The 22,331-nt window shown below is 42.1% G+C and overlaps 1 protein-coding gene across 4 annotated transcripts in view; it reads right to left on the reverse strand.

The window, feature by feature from the left end:
- The window catches only part of ADAMTSL1 (ADAMTS like 1), a 479,878-nt gene that overhangs the window by 132,585 nt on the left and 324,962 nt on the right, over positions 1–22,331 (reverse strand). For all 4 annotated transcript variants that reach the window (XM_081499058.1, XM_081499072.1, XM_081499064.1 and 1 more), the window contains 2 exons: positions 18,372–18,525; positions 15,876–17,001 (listed from right to left, as the gene is read on the reverse strand). In XM_081499058.1, the coding sequence (XP_081355184.1) occupies positions 15,876–17,001; positions 18,372–18,525 (1,280 nt within the window). The remainder of the gene's footprint in view (positions 1–15,875; positions 17,002–18,371; positions 18,526–22,331) is intronic.

The following is a 22,331-nucleotide window of genomic DNA, read 5'->3' on the forward strand; positions in this document are numbered from 1 at the left end:
AAACATAGAAAAGTATGTGACAAGTAGTAAATACTAGGGAAGTGCAGGTTATTATTAATATTTAGTGGTTGTTTTTGATATCACCAAGAAAATAAAATCTGACAGACTTTATTTTCCTGGGCTCCAAAATCACTGAGGATGGTGACCACAACCATAAAATTAAAAGACACTTGCCCCTTGGAATGAAAGCTATGACAAACCTAGTGTACTAAAAATCAGACACATCACTTTGCTGACAGAGATCCATATAGTCAAAGCTATGGTTTTTCTAGTAGTCATACGGCTGTTAGAAATGGACCATAAAGAAGGCCAAGTGCCAAGAAATTGATGTTTTCACATTGTGGTGCTGGAGAAGCATCTTGAAAGTCCCTTGGACAGCAAGAAGATAAAACCAGTCAATCCTGAAGGAAATCAACCCTGACTATTCATTAGAAAATTGACTACCTGATATAAAGTGCTGACTCATTGGAAAAGACCCTGATGCTGGGAAAGATTGAAGGCCAAAGGAGAAGGGAGCAACAGGGGATGAGATAGATGAGGTAGCATCACTGACTCAGTGGACACGAATCTGAGCAAACTCCAGGAGACCGTGGAAGACAGAGGAGCTTGATGTGCTACAGTCCATGAAGTCAGAGTCAGACAGAACTAAGCGACTGAACAGCAACATTAACATTACCATTGCCATCACCATTCACTCTTCATATCTGAACCTATGTAATCTGGATGTTGTGATGAGCTGCTTTGACATGGGTAAATGACTGAGAAATGAACAGTTTTCACAGAGAAAAAACACACAAATCAGGGCCACGGGGGAAGAGGTGTGAGAGAGCAGGGTGTGGGCCGCAGTGTGTTTATCTTGGTGGAAGCCCTGCGGGTGGGAAAGACAAGCAGAGGACTGAGGCCACGTGGCACACTGGGTTGGCAACAGCCTCAATTCTATTCTTGACTCAGGAATCTCGGAATAAAGACAACTAGTTATTTCCATAACTGTTTTAACACTATTAACCAGATACTGATATTTTAGAACACTTTTAAAAATGCCAGAATTGTGGAATTGCAAAAAAAAAAAAAAAAAATGAGTAAAAGAATAAGAATTGGGAAAAAGTGAGCTTAGAAGCAGTTAAAGAATGTTGTGCAAAGAATACCAGCTCACAACTCCAAGAAGGAGGTGTTGAGGTCTTTGCCTTACCCTGAAATGCACTTTTTTTCTGCTTAGGGATTCCTAAGATTAGGATAATCAAATCTACCACAAAGGGAGAGTGGGAGCAGGTATTTAGTAGACAAGTGTACAAGCTTCATACAATTTCATTCATGTTACTGGTCTGACATTATCATATTTTAGAGAGGACACAAAAGCTCTGAGAAGTAACTTGCTCAGTTGGTGCAGGGAATTGGAAATGGGAAATGACCTTTGACCTTAAAAAAAAAAAGGACCCTATTCAAACATCCACTGGGGCCTAGTAAGAAGGCATGTGGTTTGGCTTTATTTTTGGTTGAATGTAATATATGCCAATGTTTCTCAGGGACATGGACAATCACTAATAAGAATATTCTGGATTTTAAATAGCTGGAAGGCATGTGGTTTGGCCTCATTTTTGTTGGGAGGTAATTTGTGCCAAGGTTTGTCGTTACTCAGGGAAATGGACAATTGCTAACAAGAATTTTCTACATTTTAAGTAGCTTGATGCTAGAGGACAGAAAGAGTATTGTGAGAAGACATCTTCTGCAAGAATGTTTTTCTGAAACCAAAAATTATAGTAGCCCAGACACTTGCAAGGGAGAGTTTTATTTTGTACAGACATTTTGGGGAACAGACTTGAGGTTCATGAAGTTTTGTATCACCATTTGGCAAGGGCAACTTTTTTTTTTAACCTTGGCTGCTTTTAATTTAATTGCCAACTAAAAGTTACTTAACTTAATGCTGGAAGCTCCATGACTGCTCCAGGTGGAAGTATAGAAAATATTTTTGGAATGGGAAAGGTCAACTGACCACACATTCTTAACTCTGTCCTAATACTTCCTGCCAAACCCTTCAGCTTCGTTCTCTTCAGAAATTCATAAAGTCTTGAATTTGCTAATATGAGTAGTTCTATCTTCCTGCCAGGTAATTCATTTCAAACTGCAGACCTCTGCATGAAGCAACTGACTGGATTTCCTATTTACCTTGAATAGAGATCATCAAACTGTAGCCAGCTGTCACCTGCTTTTGTAAATAAAGTTTTATTGGCACTCAGCCACAGCAGATTAAGAATCTATGGCTGCTTTTATGCTCCATTGGCAGAACTGAATAGTTGAGACAGACGGGATAGCCTGCAAAGCTAAAATGTTTGCTGTTTGGCCCTTTGCAAGAAAAGTTTGCTGACCCCAACCTAGAACATGGAAGCACTTTCACTTCTGGTTTGTTCTGGTGTCTTCCTCATTTATACTAAAATGTTAACCACTTTTTCAGAAATGCTATTTGCTAGGACCATTTTTCTAGGAAGAATAAATTAACTGTTGAGGGGATCTTTTGAGACTCTTCAGCTTTTCAGAGAGTAGACAGTGACTGGTTGTCACTAATTGTCTTGTGTCCTCTAATGTTCTCTGACTCATGCTGGTCACTTCTGTGACCTTGCACTGATCTTCTATCTTTTTTTTTTTTTTTTGGCTAAGCTTTACCTATTTACTGAGATGGCTCTTTTTCCTCTGACTTGCTTTTCTTATACTTTTCAATTGGGAAAAACATTTGTCATCTCTATTTCCTTTGGTTCTATAAAGGAAACAAGCCAAACAAAGTGAAACTGATTTCTTCTTCCCTCACTATCTGCGCAGCCTCCAGTTTTTACATCATCTACAAACTGAGAAACTGCATTTCATGTGCTTATGACTTTTACATATAGCATTATTCAAAAGTGTGGTTCTGAAAGTGACCCTGGAGGCATTTTCCATCTGATTCTCTCTTCCATTCGAAGAAGTTTCCATCTGTGGATACTCTGTGTTGCCTGAGCTAAAGCCTTCCAAATACTCCTTAATTCATCTTCTATTCAACACCACTTTGGAACACTGTCCAGAGCTTTCTGGGAAGTATAAACATTTAGAGCATACATATTTCTCTATCCTACCAGATCAAAAACATCAGAAAAAACTGTCTATAGAGTATAAGCACACTCTCCTGTTGTCTGGATATAGGCTGACAATTCTCCATCACACTGTGTTTTCCTAGACATCTTTCTAGTGCTAGAGTTCAAACAACTGCCCAGGGGTTCCTCAAAATAAGAGTAATGCTCCTGATTTTGTGACATCCTGGAAGATGGTGTGTGGTACATTGGCCTCATCTCTAAGGAACAATGCTTATACTATCAAATGTGTATCCACTGTGTGCCAGGCATACTACAGATAATATTTCTCTTCTTTACTCCTTCGCTTTTCTGCAGGGTGGTTATGATCATTTTAACTAATGAGGAAACAAGGGTTCAGAGCTGTTAGACTCCTGTGGTTATTAAGTGGCAGAACTAAGATGCTCTGATTCTAGCCTTCCTGTTTGCTACCATGTGGGCTGTCCTCCGGGTTAACTGCTGTACCATTAGCTTGCTCCTCCTGACCAAAGGGATGGGTGGAGTGAGGTGGGTGCACCCAGACCCACAACAGAAAGAAAGCAGGGACTGGCTTAGGGATCAAAAGGCAAAAACTCTTTGGCATTAGCTTGCTCCCTAGGGCTCCATATAGATGGAATGGCACCTGTAAACTGTTTCTCCATCCCTAAGAAGGGAAGGAGAAGGGGACAACAGAGGATGAGATGGCTGGATGGCATCACCGACTTGATGGACATGAGTTTGAGCAAGCTCCAGGAGTTGGTGATGGACAGGGAAGCCTGGCACGTTTCAGTCCATGGGGTCACAAAGAGTCGGACAAGACCGAGCGACTGAACTGAAGAAGGAATCAGTATTTTCTCCCAAGTCTCTAGTTTCATGTTTGTCTTTATGTTCATCTGCATACCTCTGAAAAATCACATGACCTTTAGGAAAGTCTTCTTTAAATGCTTTAAGACTTCTATCAGCTGAGCTATGAGGAGTATGTGACTACAGGCTCACTCTTAGACCAAAGATATTGGGCAGGAAGTGGGGGCTTCCCTGTCAGTGTGGGACTATCAGCAGTATGTAGATCTTTCTCAGAGGAAAAGATCGATCTTCATGCAGCCTTCCTTCCCAGTTTGGTAACCCATCTCCCTGTGGCAATTTGGGAGAATCTGAATATCCTTATAAGTATTGTTTCTCGAGTTGGATTCAGATGGAGGAATACTGGACATATATTTGTCCATAATGACATGAGCCTCCTGGTATTAGATGTGGGGTAGAGTTACAAGATTTTTCAGCTAGCATGCCCCATCTCTAAATGCAAATTCAGCTTTTGCCTGAATCTCAACTCAAAATGTGGTGCAGAATAGAAAGGCCTGGGTAGTGTTCAGTATTTATCAGAATGACTGAAAAGCAAGAAATGGTTCAGCTTCATCTTATTTGTGGTCGAGGTATCTAAACACATACATGCAAAGGCTGTCAATGCTATAAACATACATGATTAGAGATACAAACACAGATGTGACAATAATAATGTTTACTGAGTGCCTATTATGTGCCGAGCACTGTGCATATTTACAGCTGGGTGTGTATATGTAAAGGGAGTGCGACTGAGAGAATAAAAGTCTTTCCCTGAAACAGACATGCCACAATAAAAACAAAAGCCTCACAAATTGGAAGCCAGCTGGCTAGAGGATAGAATGTTGGATTATGCTAAGTTCAGCTGACCCCAATGCCTTCTTTCTAAAACAGGGGCAAGCCCATGTATTCAACTAAGGTTAAAATCAATACAAAGAAACAGGGTTCCTGGAGCCAGACTGAATCTAACAATCTCTGTGCTTCAATTTTAATATTTGTAAAATTGGAATAGTAACCTGAAAGAGTTATTCTAGGAATAAATGGGGGGCTTCCCTGGAAGCTCAGTGGTAAGGAATCCACCTGCCGATGCAAGAGATGTGGGTTTAATCCCTGGGTCAGGAAGATCCCCTGGAGAAGGAAATGGTTACCCACTCCAGTATTCTTGCCTGAGAGATCCTATAGACAGAGGAGCCTAGTGGGCTATAGTCTATTAGGTTGCAAAGAGTTAGACACGACTTAGCAACTAAACAACAACAAAATAAATGGACATCTATAAAACACTGAGAACATCTTGTAGCTCAAAGCAAGTGTTCAGTAACTGTGAGCAATGATGGCCATGATGGGGAGGATTTCTCCACTGGCCTGGCTGTGATGGGTGATTAAGGCACCACAAGGTATCGACTCTTTGCTCTTACTCACTTCTAGAGGCTGGAATTTCCCATGCAAACTCATAAACAGCAAGTAATTGGGTATCATGGAAAGGCAGAGCTCAGTGGGGTGAAGTGAGGGGTCTGGTAAGAGATGAAGCAAGAAAGGTAGGCAGACATCAGATGATAAAGGACACTGTATATCATGCTAGGGCATTTGGAAATTATCCTCAAATGCTGGCAGGCCAAGGGAAAAATTTTAAGCCTGGGAGCATCATGGACAACTTTGCTAGAAAGATGCTCTGGCAGTAGCATGTCAGTGATCTAGGGCAGAAGTGAGAATCCATTTGCTATAAAAGGACATATAGCAAATACTTTAGGCTTTCAGGGCCACCAATGGTCTCTGCTGTATACTCCAATTTTTATTTGCCTTTAATAATCCTTTAAAAATACAAAAGCCATTCCTTTCATAACCCTTTAAGTTACCTGGGTTCAAACCCCAGCTCCACCACTTATTAAGTGAGGGGTCTTAAGCAAGTTAATTAAACAGCACTGGGCTCAATTTCAACGGCTGTTTTAATAATCCTTTAAAAGCCATTCTTAATAAGCCCTTTAAAAAATGTAAAGCCACTGGCTGGAATTTTGCAAATCCCTGGTCTTGAGAAGGCAAATATAGAGTTAGGAGGCTGCTGCAATCATTGAGAGCTGACAAGTAAGCCAAGGACAGGCAGTGAGAATGGAGATTAGTGGAGGGTGAAAGAGCCAGTGAAGGACTAGAACAGTCTAGAAATACAGGCAGACCTCATTTTGTTGCACTTCACTTTCTTGTGCTTCAGAGATACTAACTTTTTTTTTTTAATAAATTGAAGGTTTGTGGCAACTCTGCATGGAACAAGCCTATTGGTGCTATTTTTCCTTGTTTGTTTTCTTTTCCTGAGTATCTGGTGGCATCTACTGAACATTTTAAAAACTTTTTATGTTGTTTTGGGGTATACAATGGAAGTAACAAATAGATTCAAGGGATTAGATCTGTAGTCAGAGTGCCTGAAGAACTATGGATGGAGGTTTGTAACACTGTACAGGAGGTGATGACCAAAACATCCCGAAGAAAAAGAAATGCAAGAAGGCAAAATGGTTGTCTGGGGAGGCCTTACAAATAGCTGAGAAGAGAAGAGAAACAAAAGGCAAAGGAGAAAGGGAAAGATATACACAACTGAATGCAGCGTTCCAAAGAACAGCAAGGAGAGATAAGAAAGCCTTCTTAAGTGAACAATGCAAAGAAATAGAGGAAAAAATAGAATGGGAAAGACTAGACATCTTTTCAAGAAAATGAGAGATACCAAGGGAACATTTCATGCAAAGATGAGCACAATAAAGGATAGAAATAGCAAGGAACTAACAGAAGCAGAAGAGATTAAGAAGAGGTGGCAAGAATACACTATACAAAAAAGGTTTTCATGAACCAGATAACCATGATGGAGTAGTCACTCCCCTAGAGTCAGACACCTTGTTGTGTAAAGTCAAGTGGGCCTTAGGAAGCATCACTATGAACAAACCGAGGGGAGGTGATGGAATTCCAGCTGAGCTATTTAAAATCCTAAAAGATGATGCTATGAAAGTGCTGTACTCAATATGCCATCAAATTTGGAATACTCAGCGGTGGACACAGGACTGGAAAAGGTCAGTGTCCATTCCTATAGCAAAGAAAGGGCAATGTTCAAACTACCATACAATTGCCCTCATTTCACATGCTAGTAAGATAATGCTCAAAATCCTTCATGCTAGGCTTCAAGAGTATGTGAACTGAGAACTTCCATATGCATAAGCTGGATTTAGAAAAAGCAGAGGAACCAGAGATCAAACTGCCAACATCCAGAGGGATGGGGTGGGGTGGGAGATGGGAGGGAGGTTCAAAAGGGAAGGGATATATGTATACCTATGACTGATTCATGTTGAGTTCTGACAGAAAACAGCAAAATTCTGTAAAGCAATTATCCTTCAATTAAAAAATAAATTAATTTAAAAAATTGCCAACATCCACTGGATCACCAGCAAAACAACTGCTTCTACTTCATTGACTACACAAAAGCTTTTGACTGTGTGGATCACAACAAACTATGGAAAATTCTTAAAGAGATGGGAATACCAGACTACATTACCTACCTCCTGAGAAACCTGTATGCAGGTCAAGAAGTGACAGTTAGAACCAGACATGGAACAACAGACTAGTTCAAAACAGGGAAAGGAGTATGTCAAGGTTGTATATTGTCACCCTGCTTTTTCAACTTATATGCAGAGTATATCATGTGAAATGCCAGGGTGGATGAATCATAAGCTGGAATCAAGACTGTCAAGAGAAATATCAACAACCTCAGATATGCAGATGACACCACCCTAATGGCAGAAAATGAAGAGGAACTAAAGAGCCTCTTGATGAATATAAAAGAAGAGAGTGAAAAGGCTCCCTTAAAACTCAATATTCAAAAAATGAAGACCATGGCATCCAGTCCTATTACTTCATGGCAAATAGATGGGGAAACAATGGAAACAGTGGCAGATTTATATTTTGGGGGGCACTGAAATCACTGCAGACAGTGACTACAGCCATGAAATTGAAAGACACTTGCTCCTTGGAAGAAAGGCTATGACAAACCTAGACAATGTATTACAAAGCAGAGATATCACTGCCGACAAAGATCAGTATAGCCAAAGAATGGATGCTTTTGAACTTTCTGAAGACTCTGATGCTTTTTAAAGACTCTTGAGAGTTCCTTGGACAGTAAGGAGATCAAGCCAGTCAATCCTAAAGGAAATCAACCCTGAATATTCATTGGAAGAACTGATGCTGAAGCTCCAATACAGTGGCCATCTGATACAAAGAGTCAACTCACTGGAAAAGACCCTAATACTGGGAAAGAATGAGGGCAGTAGGAGACGGGGATGACAGAGGATGAGATGGTTGGATGGCATCACTGACTCAGTGAACACAAGTTTGAGCAAACTCCAGGAGATAGTGAAGGACAGGGAAGCCTGGTGTGTTGCAGTCCATGGAGTTGCAGAGTCAGACACGACTTAGTGACTGAACAACAATAGTTAGATTAAGAATGTTATAGTTTCGGGTGAACAGCAAAGGGACTCAGCCAGACATATACATGTATCCATTCTCCACCAAACTCCCCTCACATACAGGCCATATTGGTACTATTTTTTTAATAGCATTTGCTCACTTCACATCTCTGTGTCATATTTTGGTAGTTTTTGTGATATTTCAAAGTTTTTCATCATTATTATATTTGTTACGGTGATCTGTGATCGGTGATCTTTGATGTTACTACTGTGACTCTGTGAGGGCTCAGATGATAGCAAGAAAATATTTTTAGATTAAGGAATATAGATTGGTTTTTAAGACATAATGCTATTGCACTCTACAGTACAGTATAAACATAACTTTTATATATTCTGGGAGACCAAAAATTATTGACTAGCTTTTTTGTGATATTGGCTTTATTGTGATCTGGAGCTGACCCTGCAATATCTCTGAGGCACACCTATATTTTGGCTTGGAAAGCTGGATGGCTGGAGGTATTCTTTACTGAGATAAGGACTGAGGAGGTTAGTTTTAGAGATACTGTGCATGTGTGTTCAGTCTGTGTCCAACTCTTTGTGACCCCATGGACTGTAGTCCACCAGGCTCCTCTGTCTACGGGATTCTCCAGGCAAGAATATTGGAGTGGGTTGCCATGTCCTCTTCCACGGGATCTTCCCAACCCAGGCATCTGGCAGGTAGGTTCCTTTCCACTAGCGCCATCTGGGAAGCCCTTAGAGATACTGAGTTGACCTTTTGTGGGGCATCTGGGTTAGGATGTCCAGGAGACAACTTTATATCTGAATTGGAAGAAAGATGTACTCTGTGCTAGATACAGGAGGATCAGCATACAGAGGAGTCCTGAAGCCATGGGATCACTAGTGTATACAGAGCGAGACTTCTAAGTGGGTAGCTAATAGGTGGGTAGAAAAAGAAGAATCCCAAAGATGCTGAGATAGAATAACCAGAGAAGTAGGAAGCAAGCCAAGAGCATGTGGTTTCTCAAGTAGTAAGAGAGTGTTTTTAGAAAGAAGGTTTCAGCCTGTGTAGAATGTTGTTGAGAGCTCAGATTAGATAAGGCATGTTTTGTGAGACAATTTCTTCTTTTTGAACTAACGAGAAATAAGCTTTTTGTGGGGGGGGGGGGTTTACACAAGAGGAGTGTATGTTCTATGTTACATGTGGCCTCAGAACGCAAGGTAGGCAAATAGAAGACAACTCCATCATGAACTGAGTGGAAATATCAGGTAAGGATTTTAAAAACTCATAATTAACAACCTTGGTGGGGGGACCCAAGATAGCCTTCTATATGTGAAATATTTCCAGGTTATAAATTAGCTACTTGAGAGTAATAATAATAATGTTTTCAAACCACTGGAGTGTAGTATTCTCTAGTAGCTCTCCAGTGTATCTCCGTTTCTGAAAAGCAGGACATTTCCTTACTTATGATCTCATTCTCTGGCACCTATCACTACCAAATGGCCAGCAGAGATACTTGGGGAGTTGAAGGGACAACTGCAAAGGGCCCCCTGATAGCTCCCCAGCTTCTACTCATGCTTGTCTATAATCTACTCACCACAAAGTAGCCAGTGTGGGTCAATAAAAATGGAAATCAGATCATTTTACTTTCCTGATTAATAGCCTCTAAAATCTCCCTGTGGTGTTCAGATCGAAACCCCAACTTCTCATCCAGGTCTCTGGTTGCCCCCATGGCATCCCATATCACTTCTACCTTCAGCCTGCCACACTCCAGCCAAATGACTTCTTTTAAGTTCTTTCAACACAATAACCTCATCTTCCCTTTGGGAGTTTTGCACTGCTTCTCCCTTTCCCAGGAAGCTTCTTCCTTTTGATGTTCTATTGCTGGACCTTGGTCATCATTCAGCTCTTGGCTTTCAGGTCACCTCTTCAGAGTAACTCAGCTATTGAGGTCACCAGATCATTCCTTCTCAAAGCCCTGTTTCATTTTCTACCCAGCACTCATCACCATCTGATATTTTTCTTGTGTCCTTTTCTGGGTTTACAGCTTGCTTCACACTCACTCATTAATTCACTCACTGTTTACTTAGTACCTGTTTAGTGCCAGGTACTCTTTACAGCACTGGGGACACAGCGGTAAAGAAAATTTCTACCATTATGGACAGCAAATCAACACATCCATATACAATATGTCAGAGGATGATAAAATTCTGTGAGTAAAATAGAGTTAAAGGGTCAGAGAATGATAAGGAGTGCTCTTTTAAACAGAATGAGCAGGGAAGATCTTTCCGACGTGTGCCATTTGAGCAGATAGCTAAATGCACATATCTAAGTGCAAGAGAACAGACTTGCGTTTCATTCACCACAATATTCTCAGCAAGTAGGTGCATCTCTGGCAAATGACAGATAGATTAATACTTATGAGATAAAGAAATATGCCTTCCTTTCACTTAGCATTTACACCCTGCATTTACTTCTCTGGTTTCCAAACTAGACTTTGAGTTGCCTTTACAGGGAATGAGCCTCTTTTTCCTCCATCCTTCATATCTAACATGGGGTCTAGTTCAGAGTAAGCTGGGAACGTATGTGAAATAAAGGAAGAAGTAGGGATTAGGAAGAACCAGGATGTTTTACTACACTGAGGGACATCCTGTAAACGATTGCTTAAGAAGTTGACGTGTGCTTCTAAGAATGATGTGAATTCCTTTTAACTAGTAAGTTATACACGTGATGAGATGCAGTAGTATCTAAATTGTTAGTGATTCTTTCTGAAAGCCAGTTTCTTTTAAGTCAAGCTTTGGCATATTTAAAAGCCAAGACATAACAGACTTCAGTCACTTTCTTGGTGGCTCAGGCTATTCGGAATGTACTTGAATATATCTGCAAAGTCCTTCAGACCAATAGCCGGCTGAAGTTTGCAGACTCTTTCGAAAGATGGATTTGGGTACCAAGCAAAAACAGACTAACTGAACTATAACACTGAGCATTTCAGCACTTCTCTGTTTAAAAATAAATGAGCATTTCTGAACTGCTACCAGACACAAGAATGATGACAAGCAATGAAATCCAACACAAAAGAGGTCACCAACAGCCATAGCAAAGCAATCCCAATGGCAGTTCTGTGCCTCCTGTGTGTTCTGTACAGATGCAACTATTTTATTTTCTCAAACAGCACTTGGAAAACAGCATAAAACACTAAGCTCCAGCCATATTTCTTACTGGCTAGCTAAGCAAAATGGAAAAGTTATGATGTCAAGGATCAGAAACGGAAATCTCTTATTTTTCCCTACTGCATGCCATTAACTTGCATTAAAAAGTTCTGTTAAGGCTAGATCTGGAAAAAATATCTTGATAGTGGCAAAAACTGTAATATTGTTTGCTCATGACCCCCAAGTGTTGGTTTTTTTTCTTCTTTTTAATGTGGACCATTTTGTAAAAGTCTTTATTGAATTTGTTACAACATTGCTTCTGTTTTATGCTTTGTTTTTTTTTTGGCCACAAGGCATGTGGGATCTTAGCTCCCCAACCAGGGATCGAACCCACACACCCAGCATTGGAAGGAGAAGTCTTAACCAGTGGAAGCACATTCCTTAAGTACAAGTAAGTCCCTGTGCTTTCCTTCTTAATGTTATCCCCTATTCCCACCAATGTCCTGGTGACTCATGACCTAGAATTTGCTCTCATCTGTCCTAGGTCTACAACTTTTCATCTTTAGCAACTGGCTGCCATGTTTCTTTTTTTAGCAAGATTCTGTTGACTCTTCTTTACCTTAAAGCCATTAGACTCCTAATGCCCATTAAGGTAAAAATTAAAAGGCAAAAGTAGTATTTTAAGAATTATTGATGTCCTTGAGATTATTAGACCAAAAAATTATTCATTGATCAAAGAAGTACTTGGAAAACACTGCATGCTATACATGTTGGAATGCTTATAGGAGTTGAAAATGGAAAAACCAAAATAATTTCCCTTGAGGGTTAGTTAAATACATTCAAGACCAGTAATCAGTGGTTTAAAAAGGTGATATCGACCTCTACATACTATTCTGAAATGTCTCCTAGACATGTTGTTGAATAGAAGTCAAATTTGTAAACATAACATTGCATTAAAAAAACATAAATCTTATGTGTGTATGTGACGTATATAATACAGTAAAATATATAAAAATTCCAAATGGGTGTATGCTGAATTATGAAGACTGACAGTCTCAGGGAAATAGAATTGGGGGCATGAAAGAGATCTGCATTTTTACTTTATAGATTCAGGTATTATTTGAATTGTTTTATAGCCTTTTCATTACTTTTATAAAAAAAGAAAAAATCAAATACTATATTAAAAAATAGAAGTAAAGTCCAGCAGTAAATACATACATTTAACTTTAAGCGAGCATATCCCAAACTCATGTGATCAATGAACCTCTGTCTGTGAACCACTCGGAAGATAACTTGTAGGACAAATTTTGAAGTAATATGCTCAAGGCTCTCCACCCTCTCCATCAATATGTGGGTTTTAACCTTCTGTGACCTTCTATCAAGGAATGAAGAGGGTAGATCAGAGATGATTTGCTACAACCTCCCTCAATTTTTAAATGAGGGGACTAAGGCCATGGAAAGCGAAGGGCCTTGGCAAGACCAGCCCAAAGACCTCAGTCCTTCTAATTCCTCCCACATTTTCCTGTAGTCACTAGTGACCAAGAAGAGGCATGATCCTTGGATTTCATAAACTCCAGCACTCAAGGAAGTTGCTGGGATCCCTGAGCAAGACATGACCTCAATATTCTCCCTGCAGTTCCAGGGAGAACAGAGTCCTGATCATCCCCTTCCCCATCTCAGTGGCCTGTGTCATTCTACACCCTTTAGGAGGAAGTAGTCACTATTCAAAGGAAGGGAACCTGGAAAAGGCTAGGAAAAAACAGCAGGGGTCTTGAGTCAACTTGGTATCCCGAGTCAAATATAGGAGATGCATGAAAACATGAACTTAGTCACTCAAAACAGCATGAGCTTGTGTTGGGCAGAACTGGATTTGAATTTATTCTCTTGATTCTGCCATTTACTAGCTATTTAACAGGGGTCAGCTTCCTTAACTACTGAGAACCTTGGTTTCCTCATCTCTGAAATAGGGCCATCAGCTCATATGTTACACCTGGCAGTGGACATGAAGAGATGATGGCTGTGGAAGTTGCTGGCATGGGGATACAGTAGCTGGAGTTAGTCAAGAAATGTTAATTCCCATCTTTTCCCTCACACAGCCAACTGCTACTCCCTTTGATCTCAGTAACACCAGTTCCGGGCAACAGGCCCAGAGGATATGAATAAAATAGGAACTGACTGGCTGATGGCAGGCATGGCACGATTTGGGCATCATAGGTGTGACAGGTGCAATGACAGAGGCAGTTCCAGTGCACCACCCACCTGAGCACCAGGGTACAACTTTCAATCAGCAGTCATCCGTCTGGGGGTCTGATGCTGGAGCTGCCCTCTGAGACCCAATGACCTCAGTGGGATTTACTGCAACTTTAGCCTAACCCACAAACTCCTTACAAAGATTTCTGGAAAGAAGTGCAGGGGTCATAGCAGAGAAGCTGATCAAGGAAAGTCTATGCTGGGGAGGATCAAGAAGCAAACAAGAGGAGTGGTTACCATTATAGGCTCTCAAAACAAACTGCGTTCAATCCTTATCTCCAGTGCTTCTGTGTGGGTCCAACATCTGTGCCTTAGCTTTTTTATTACTTGTTGTAACAATAATGGTACTTATCTCATAAGGCTTTTTTTTTTTTTAAAGATTAAACAAGATAATACCTTTAAAACTTTGAGCAGAGTGTCACAGAAAAAATAGTATTGTTATTACAGCTATTTGATCTGTAAGGGCTCAGGTTGAGAAGCAATATTGTTGACATTTCAAAAACACAAAAGGTATAGGCAGGATGGACAAAGTCATGTTTGTTCATCAAGTTTCGGAAGAGCAGACAGAACTATTCTTCTTGTAGCTCAGTGGGTAAAGAATCTGCCTGTAGTGCAGGAGATCCGGGTTTGATCCCTGGGTCTGGAAGATCCCCTGGAGAAGGAAATGGCAACCCATCCCAGTATCCTTGCCTGGAAAATCTCATGGACAGAAGAGCCTGGTGGGCTGCAGTCCATGAGGTCGCAAAGAGTCGGGCATGACTGGGCGACTAACACTTACTTACTTAAACTTGATATTGAATCCTTAATCAGGCCTTTCCTGAAGTGTGACCTTGGGTGAGCTGCTGAACCTCAATTTCTTATGTGAAACTGGAGGATAATGTCAATCTAGTGGCTTGACTGTCAGAAGAACAAATGTAGTGACATATAAATAAACCTGGCTCACTGCCTGACATAATATATCCTGCCTTCTTTTCTTCCTTACTCATAAGCAGGCCAGTGAAGAGGATTAACTGAACAATAGTATTTAAAAGGACATTTAATGAAAAGAGCATGCTTCATGAACTCAGAGAAGATAATAAGTTAAAATGAGGGCTCTGAAGCACAGATCTTAAAGTTCCCCTCTCATCCATAGACTATGATTCTTCCATTGGCTGCCTTTCTTATTTCTGTCACATATCTTGGCTCTGCCACCTAATAAATCTTTAGTACGTTGCTAGGCTTGGTTTTCTCTCCTGTAAAGTGTGGATAAAAATTATACTACCTCTTAGGGCTGCCGTTAGAATTCAGTGAGATAAAGTACACAGAGCATTTACACCTGCCTGGAAGACAGTTACTACTTGGTCAATGCCAGCTCTATTTGTTGTCAGGGCTGGACAAGGCCGTTTATAAAGATTACAGAGGATCTACGTAGGAAGCATGGCATGCTTTTGGCACACAGGTAGCCCTAAAAAAATTGCTATTATTATTATTATCTCTTCTATCACTATTGATTCTACATTAGGAATGGCCATGGCTCAAGGAAACCAGCAAATGCATGCTGTCATCCCAGTAAAGGCACATCAAAACAGAGACACCAAGAAATAACAGAATAATTAATCACAGATCCAACCGGGAACAAAAGCTTTCTGGAACAAACAGCCTTGTCCAGCGCAGAGAAGAAGATGGGCTCACCCACGGGGAGCAGCAGGTGCTGGCTGCACTCTGTCCCCAGCCCTGGGGGACCACACACACACAGCCAGTATCCTGGTGTACGAGCTTTTCAGCGGTTCATTTCACAAAAACAGTAATGTAATAATGCCTTGGTCTGGAATGATAGCTTCCTGCCGAAGGTTCAGAGCTATCCGAAGAGAATCTCATTAATCTCAGCGATCCTATGGGGATTGAGGGTTGTAGGCATTCTTACTATTATCTTACAAAGATGAGAGCATACAGTTTAGAGAAACGAAATACTTTGTCTTTAACAGTCCATCAGTACCGAGAAGAGCTTGAAACCCAGGATGAGCATGGTCCCTGAGGCCCAGTACTCTAAGCTCTACCCTTGCAAACACCTTGAAGGAAGAACGAACAGGGTGCCTCCCGCACAAGGTGACCCTTCCCCCCAGCTCTTCCCAGACCAGGTAACTGCAAAACTCACCTGTCGCTGAATTGAACCTCTTCTCCATTTCTGGCCCAGCTGATGGTGGGCCTCGGATTGCCAATGGCCTCACAGTGCAGAAGCACGCTCAGTGTCCCGCTGGCCAGGGCCACCGTCTGCCCGAGGTGGGTGACCACCTCGGAGGCAGAGAGCTGCTGGGCTGCGGAGATCTTGCGCAGGATGACAGGCTTGCGGTGCGGCCGGCGGGAGCCGCCCCCGCCCTCCCCAGTGGACAAGATCGCGGAGAAGCTGCTGAAGCCAGACACGTGCTTATGGGGAGGGATGGCCACCGGGGGGCCCCTCCGCTCTGACGGCTTGAGGAGCGCGTCCTGGTGCTCCAGGTGGCTGCGGAAGATCTCCTGGGCCAGCTGGGCCACCAGGTGCTTGCTGTAGACGTCGCGGAGCTCCTCGGGTTGCTGCGAGAGGTTCCGGAGGATGTCGTCCAAGCGCTGCTGCTCCATCACCATGGTGAAGGGCAGACGCAGAAGGGCCTGCTCGGCGTTCGGGTCCTCCTCTGAAGACGCGTTCCTTTCCGTGGAGTCCTGCAGCTCCCACGACGACAGCAGCTCTCCGGGCCAGCCCCCCTGCTCCAGCAGCCGCGAGACCAGGTCGTCATAGCGGCCCCCGGTGTCGGCGGGGAGGCCCCGCTTCTCGGCCTTGCTGCCGTTGGAGAAGATGCCATTCTGGTGTTTGTGTGTCTGCAGGGCCTCCTTGGGGCTGCCCTTCCTCACCGCGAGGGCCTCCTCCTCGTTCCTCAGGCTCAAGGGCCTGGCCACCAACTTCCGGTTGCCTCCAATGAGCTTAATCACAAACTGCTCCCGGGCTGGTCCGGCCGAGCAGGTGTAGATTCCCGCATCAGAGGGCTTGAGGCGGTGGATCTTTAGGTACCCAAAGGGGGCCACAGTGACGTGGGCAGAGCTGATGAGGTGCTGGCCGTCCTTCTCCCAGGTGATGAGGGGCTTGCGGAAGCGCCGCGTGGGACAGCGCAGCACCACTGCAGTCTTGGGGAGCAAGTAGGCGAAGCCCCCCACCACGAAGTGCAGCTTCCTCTGCCGGCGCGTCTGTATGTAGACTTTCCTTGCTGCAGCGATGTGAGGACTGTGCTTTGTGGATGGCCGCCCGGGCCCTGGAATGAAAGCAACGAAAGCAGACAGATGGAGAAAGAGAAGCAGAGAGTGGAGAAAAGGTAGAGTGAGGAGCAGCGACAAGAGAGAGGGGAAAGTGTGAGGGTGGAGAGAAGAAAGAGAGATGGGGGACCAAAGAAAGAAGAGGGAAAGCGCTTCAGAGTTTGCTTTGGCCAGGACCTTCATTTCCTGCCTTGTTTTAAGGGAGGAGCTGGCTACCAACTGTGGACCATCAAGCTGCTGCCACAATCAAGCACGGGAGAGCTAAGGAGGTGCAGCTGGGCAACCTGCTATCACTCTCTTGGGGCCTTCTACCTCTAGAAACTGAGAGGAAGGGTTCTAGATGTAGGGTGATTCCAGGAGAAAGACAGTTCCTCTCTTTAGAAGGACCTTTTTAAAAAAGAAATATTACTCAGCTATTAAAAAGAACACATTTGAATCAGTTCCAATGAAGTAGATGAAACTGGAGCCTATTATACAGTGAAATAAGTCAGAAAGAAAAACACCAATACAGTATATATATGGAACGCATATATATGGAATTTAGAAAGATGGTAACAATGACCCTATATGTGAGACAGCAAAAGAGACACAGATATAAAGAACAGACTTTTAGACTCTGTGGGAGAAGGCGAGGGTGGGATGATTTGAGAGAATAGCATTGAAACATGTATATTACCATATGTGAAATAGATCACTAGCCCAAGTTCGATGCATGAAACAGCATTCAAAGCCAGTGCACTGGGACAACGCTGAGGGATGGGATGGGGAGGGAGGTGGGAGGGGAGTTCAGGATTGGGGGCACATGTACACCCATGGCTGACTCATGTCAATGTATGGGGAAAACCACTATAATATTGTAAAGTAATTAGCCTCTCCAATTAAAATAAATAATTTTTAAAAAATTTAAAAAAAGAAAGAAATCAGAATCATAAAAAGAGGCAGAGGACAAAGAGAAGGAGAATGTCTCCCTTTTGGGTCCTACAGAGCATCACGGCTCGCATATACATGGAGAGAAGACCTCAGAAGTGTTATACCTCTAGGGGTTACTAGTAAACAGAACACACTGTTTAGTTTAAAATCCTGGAGTGGGTCACATTAGACTTCATTAGTAATATACTGACTCCAGCTTCCAGATCTCCATATGCCAGCAAGTGCACTTTGCTCTACTTCCTGCAAACTGGTTTTCCCCCAGTGGAGAAGAGCCTTCTGCCTGGCCACGTGTAATTAAGATTCCTTTTCCATCTCTAGCTGAGATCACCAGCCTGATGCCCTCTGAGAGCTTTACTGCCTGACTATCCCCACTGCTCTTGGGCTCAGGGAAAGCTACCACTCTTGCTCTCTCCCCATCCCAGAGCACTGACGTACTCACTTGCACAGGTGGCCAGCATACAGGGCCTGATGGATGAAGAGAATGGCAGGGGTGGGCACAAGGAGGAATTGACAATTGATGAGACGCCGGTTTTCAGCACCTTCCGGCAAACGGCACTTCGTGTCTGGGTGCCCTCCCCGCAGCTCGTGGAACACTGGTGGGGGGAGAAAGGCCAAATGCATGTAAATGTGGAGAACTGGAGGCTAGTGGGTTTTGTATGGACTCTCAAACTCACCAAAATATGAGAAAAATTGCTTGGAAAAGCAATAGCCACTGAGAGAGAGAGAGAAATTAATTATGTTACAGTATGAAAAGACACATCCATATTGTAGCCACACTTTTTTCTGGTCTCAGGTCTCCTGTGGACATTTCACCTATTTTTACTTTTATGGTCTGGGCTTTAGAGGTACAGTTATAGAGTCCACTGTTCAAATTCCAGCTCAGTACTGCATGTCACTAGGTGGCAAGTCACTTAAACTCTGAGTCTGTTTCTACTTCTTATAACTTATTTGGCAAGGCTGGGAATTCAATGAGATAATATATTTTAAAACTTCACACACAAAAATGACATTCAATTAATGCTAATTCCTTTCTCCTTCCTTTACAAATTAATTATAATATTTCAATGTCAAGTATCAGATAATTCTTATGCATCTACTTTGTTTGAGGTGTGATGCTAAATGCTATGGGACAAAGATGTATAAGACGATTCCTAACCTCAAAGGGATGTTATCAAATAATGAGAAGAAATCCAAATGCATTATTAAAATGAAATGGTATATTAGGGAACATGGAAATCAAAACCACAATGAAATAGCACTCTATATTCACTAGAATTTTCATAATCAAAATGACAATAATAAGTGTTATTATCATAAGTGAGGATGTGGAAAAATTAGAGCCTTCCTGTAATGCTGCTGGGAATGTAAAATACAGCCCTTTTAGAAAAAGTTTGATGGTTTCTTAAAAAGTTAAGAAACATATATTTATCGTTTGTGTGTTAGTTGCTCAGTCATGTTCAACTCTTTGCAACCCCATGGACTGTAGCCCACCAGGCTCATCTGTCCATGGACTTGTTTGGGAAAGAATACTGGAATGGGGAGCCATTCCCTTCTCCAGGGGATCTTCCCAACCCTGGGATCAAAACTGGGTCTCCTGCATTGCAGGCAGATTCTTTACCATCTGATCATACCGAGCAATTTCACTCCTAGGTATCTTACCTGAGAGAAATGAAAACATACATCCACATAAAGACTTGTATGCTAAGGTTCATAGCAACATTATTCTTAATAGGCAAAAATGGAGACAACTCAAACATGCATCAACTGATGAATGGATAAATGAAATATGGTATGTCTATACTAATAGAATATGTTATTCCACCATAAGAAGAAATGTTTTGATAATGTGCTACGACATGGATAAACACTGAAGACATTATGCTAAGTTGAATTTAAAGAATATAAATTATACCTCAATAAAGCTGTTTAAAGAAATAGCAATAACAGAACTTGGTAAAAATACAAGATTGTAAGTGAAGTATTGATATTATAAAATGAATGCTAACAATACCATGAGTGAATGCTCATGGTATACCAGTGATTTCCTGGCCTAGTCTGGAAGATGGTTGGAGTCTGGATGGGTTTAGAGAACCAGGAGTAAGCATGGCAGGCAGGGAACTATCCAAAATCAAGGTGGAAGAGTTCAGTGCTCAAGGCTAAGGCAGGCTTGGGGACAGAGCTGAACCAGTTTGGCTGAACAGAGGGGCCAAGTGGAGAGTGTCAGGAGCTCAAGAGGTAGTTTGGGGCCAGATGTTGGAGACTTTTAATTTTCAGACGGAAGGTTTGGAATTGGTCCATAAGGCAATAAGGAGCCATTTAAGGGAGGAGTGAAATGATGAAAGAGGTGTTTTGAGAAGGTTAATCTGGCAACAGTGTCTGGGAGGGATAGGAGTAGGAGATGGATGGGAGGCAAGGATGTCAGTTAAGGAGGCTGCTACAGTAGTCCAGGCTTGAGATGATAAAGGCCTGAACTAGGGTCATGGCAGCATGCCATGTTAACTTGAAAAATGACAGTAGAAACTAAAAAATAGTATCTTAGGTTTCCAAGTTTCATATGCTAGCCCATGGAAATGAACTATTCCACACAATGCACTGAGATATCCACCACCCTAAAAGACATTTAAGATGCAAAAAGTGGAGATGAGAATCAAGCCCATTGCTTTTGTTCCCTGAAGAGCATGGATTTCAGATTCCACCCACCCCTTATTTTATTGTAAATGACAGCACCAAATCCAGGGCTCAGGTAGAATGGGGGTAGAGAGCCTGGAAATTTTAAAAGCCTGGTCATTTGAGTGTTGCCAAGTACAGAAATGGAAATATGGACCGTGTATTGGAAGATCAGTTTATGATTCTGGTCAAATCTAGTTCTTTCTCTAGGCTCAATTTCCACATTTCTGAAACAGGGAAACTATACTCGAGCAGGGATTTTCAAAGTGTGTTCTTTAACTATGTTGAGGATGTGATTGAAGGGCTTCTCAGGTGATCTACAGATCCAACCATTTGGGGATCTGGGACCCCTACCCACAATTTCACCAAATAACTCTGATTCGTTCTGTTTTAGATTTCTGACTTCATTGAAACATTTCAATGGAAAAAAAAGGGTTTTGTGGCTTTAATTTTTTAAAGAACCACTAGACTATAGGATCTCCTAAGTTCCTTCTAGCTCTAAAATTGACTGCTCTGACTTTAATTTCTTTTATGCTTGGGGGAGGAAGGAATTTCCATAAAAATATGACTTAAAAATATTGAATAGCCAACTCTTTCAAGAGATGCAAGCGTTTCTTTTAAAAAAAAGAAGTAAGGTCTTTTGAGAGACCTTTTCTCAGAATAGAATCTGAAAGTAATTTTATTTGAAGTGTTTAAAACTTTGGCTTAATTCTGTCTCTAAGGGATTCTGTGCAGTAACCATGAGATTAAGCCCAGATAGTTGAGGATGAAAACACCCATAGATCATCCAGGTCTTCCTTTCTCCAAAGGGAGTCATGTGGGGGGTGTGGAATGCAAGTCTTATCCCAGCCAGAGGGCCAAAGGAAGGGTTGTGGGGATAACAGGGCCAACTGAAGCCTTTGTGAACACCCCCAGGAGCACTTTTGTATGGCATCAGCTCGAGTTTAACCCCAGTGAATAGGGGTTAAAATCCCACCACTCCCAGCCCCATCTCAATGTTTGGAATTTCCATTCATCAACCCAGATAATGCAGAACCTAGTAACATTCCTTGGATAAGGGCTAACTATTCCTTATTCTCAAAATGTAACTTCTGCCTCCTGGGAAGACCAGCAGAGCCTGTGGGAGGTCTTGACCACCTCTCCTTTTCCTGACAATGAGGAGAGATAGAAGAAAATCACAACCATGATAAGGGTTAACTTTTACTAGGAACAGAGTACTTTATATGCATCATTTATAACTGATAACCATGTTAGTGGACACAATTATCATCGCCAATATCCAGTTGAGCAAACTAAAGCCTAGAAGGGTCAAGTAACCAGCCCAAGGTTACACAGCCAGTAAGTAGCAGAGTCAGGATTTGAAACTAAGTTTGCCTGTCTTTGGATCTGAACTCTCAAGTACACATGATACTGTTCTACAGGTCTCCTTTACTTACTGGCAACTTAGTGCCTAATTGCAAGAATTCCTCCTTCAGATCCTCTCTGAGTTCCATGTGCTCAGAGGCCACAAACTCCAGGAACTTGGAAGGACAACTCTAATACACACAAGTCCCCTTCTTGGCATCCCACTCATGGAAGCCTGCCACTGACAGCCTTAGAAGAGCAATGATTTTTACAATACACCCCTGGGAGGCAGTCTTCATCTAGAGCCATTTACTTGGCTAATACATCAGTGCTCTCACCTGCACTGCTGTTAATGATTTTTCATACATGATTGTTGTTGTTTAGTTGC

Source organism: Giraffa tippelskirchi, chromosome 1 (assembly GCF_054371585.1).
Source record: "Giraffa tippelskirchi isolate mGirTip1 chromosome 1, T2T-mGirTip1v1.2.pri, whole genome shotgun sequence".
Taxonomy (NCBI): Eukaryota; Metazoa; Chordata; class Mammalia; order Artiodactyla; family Giraffidae; genus Giraffa; species Giraffa tippelskirchi.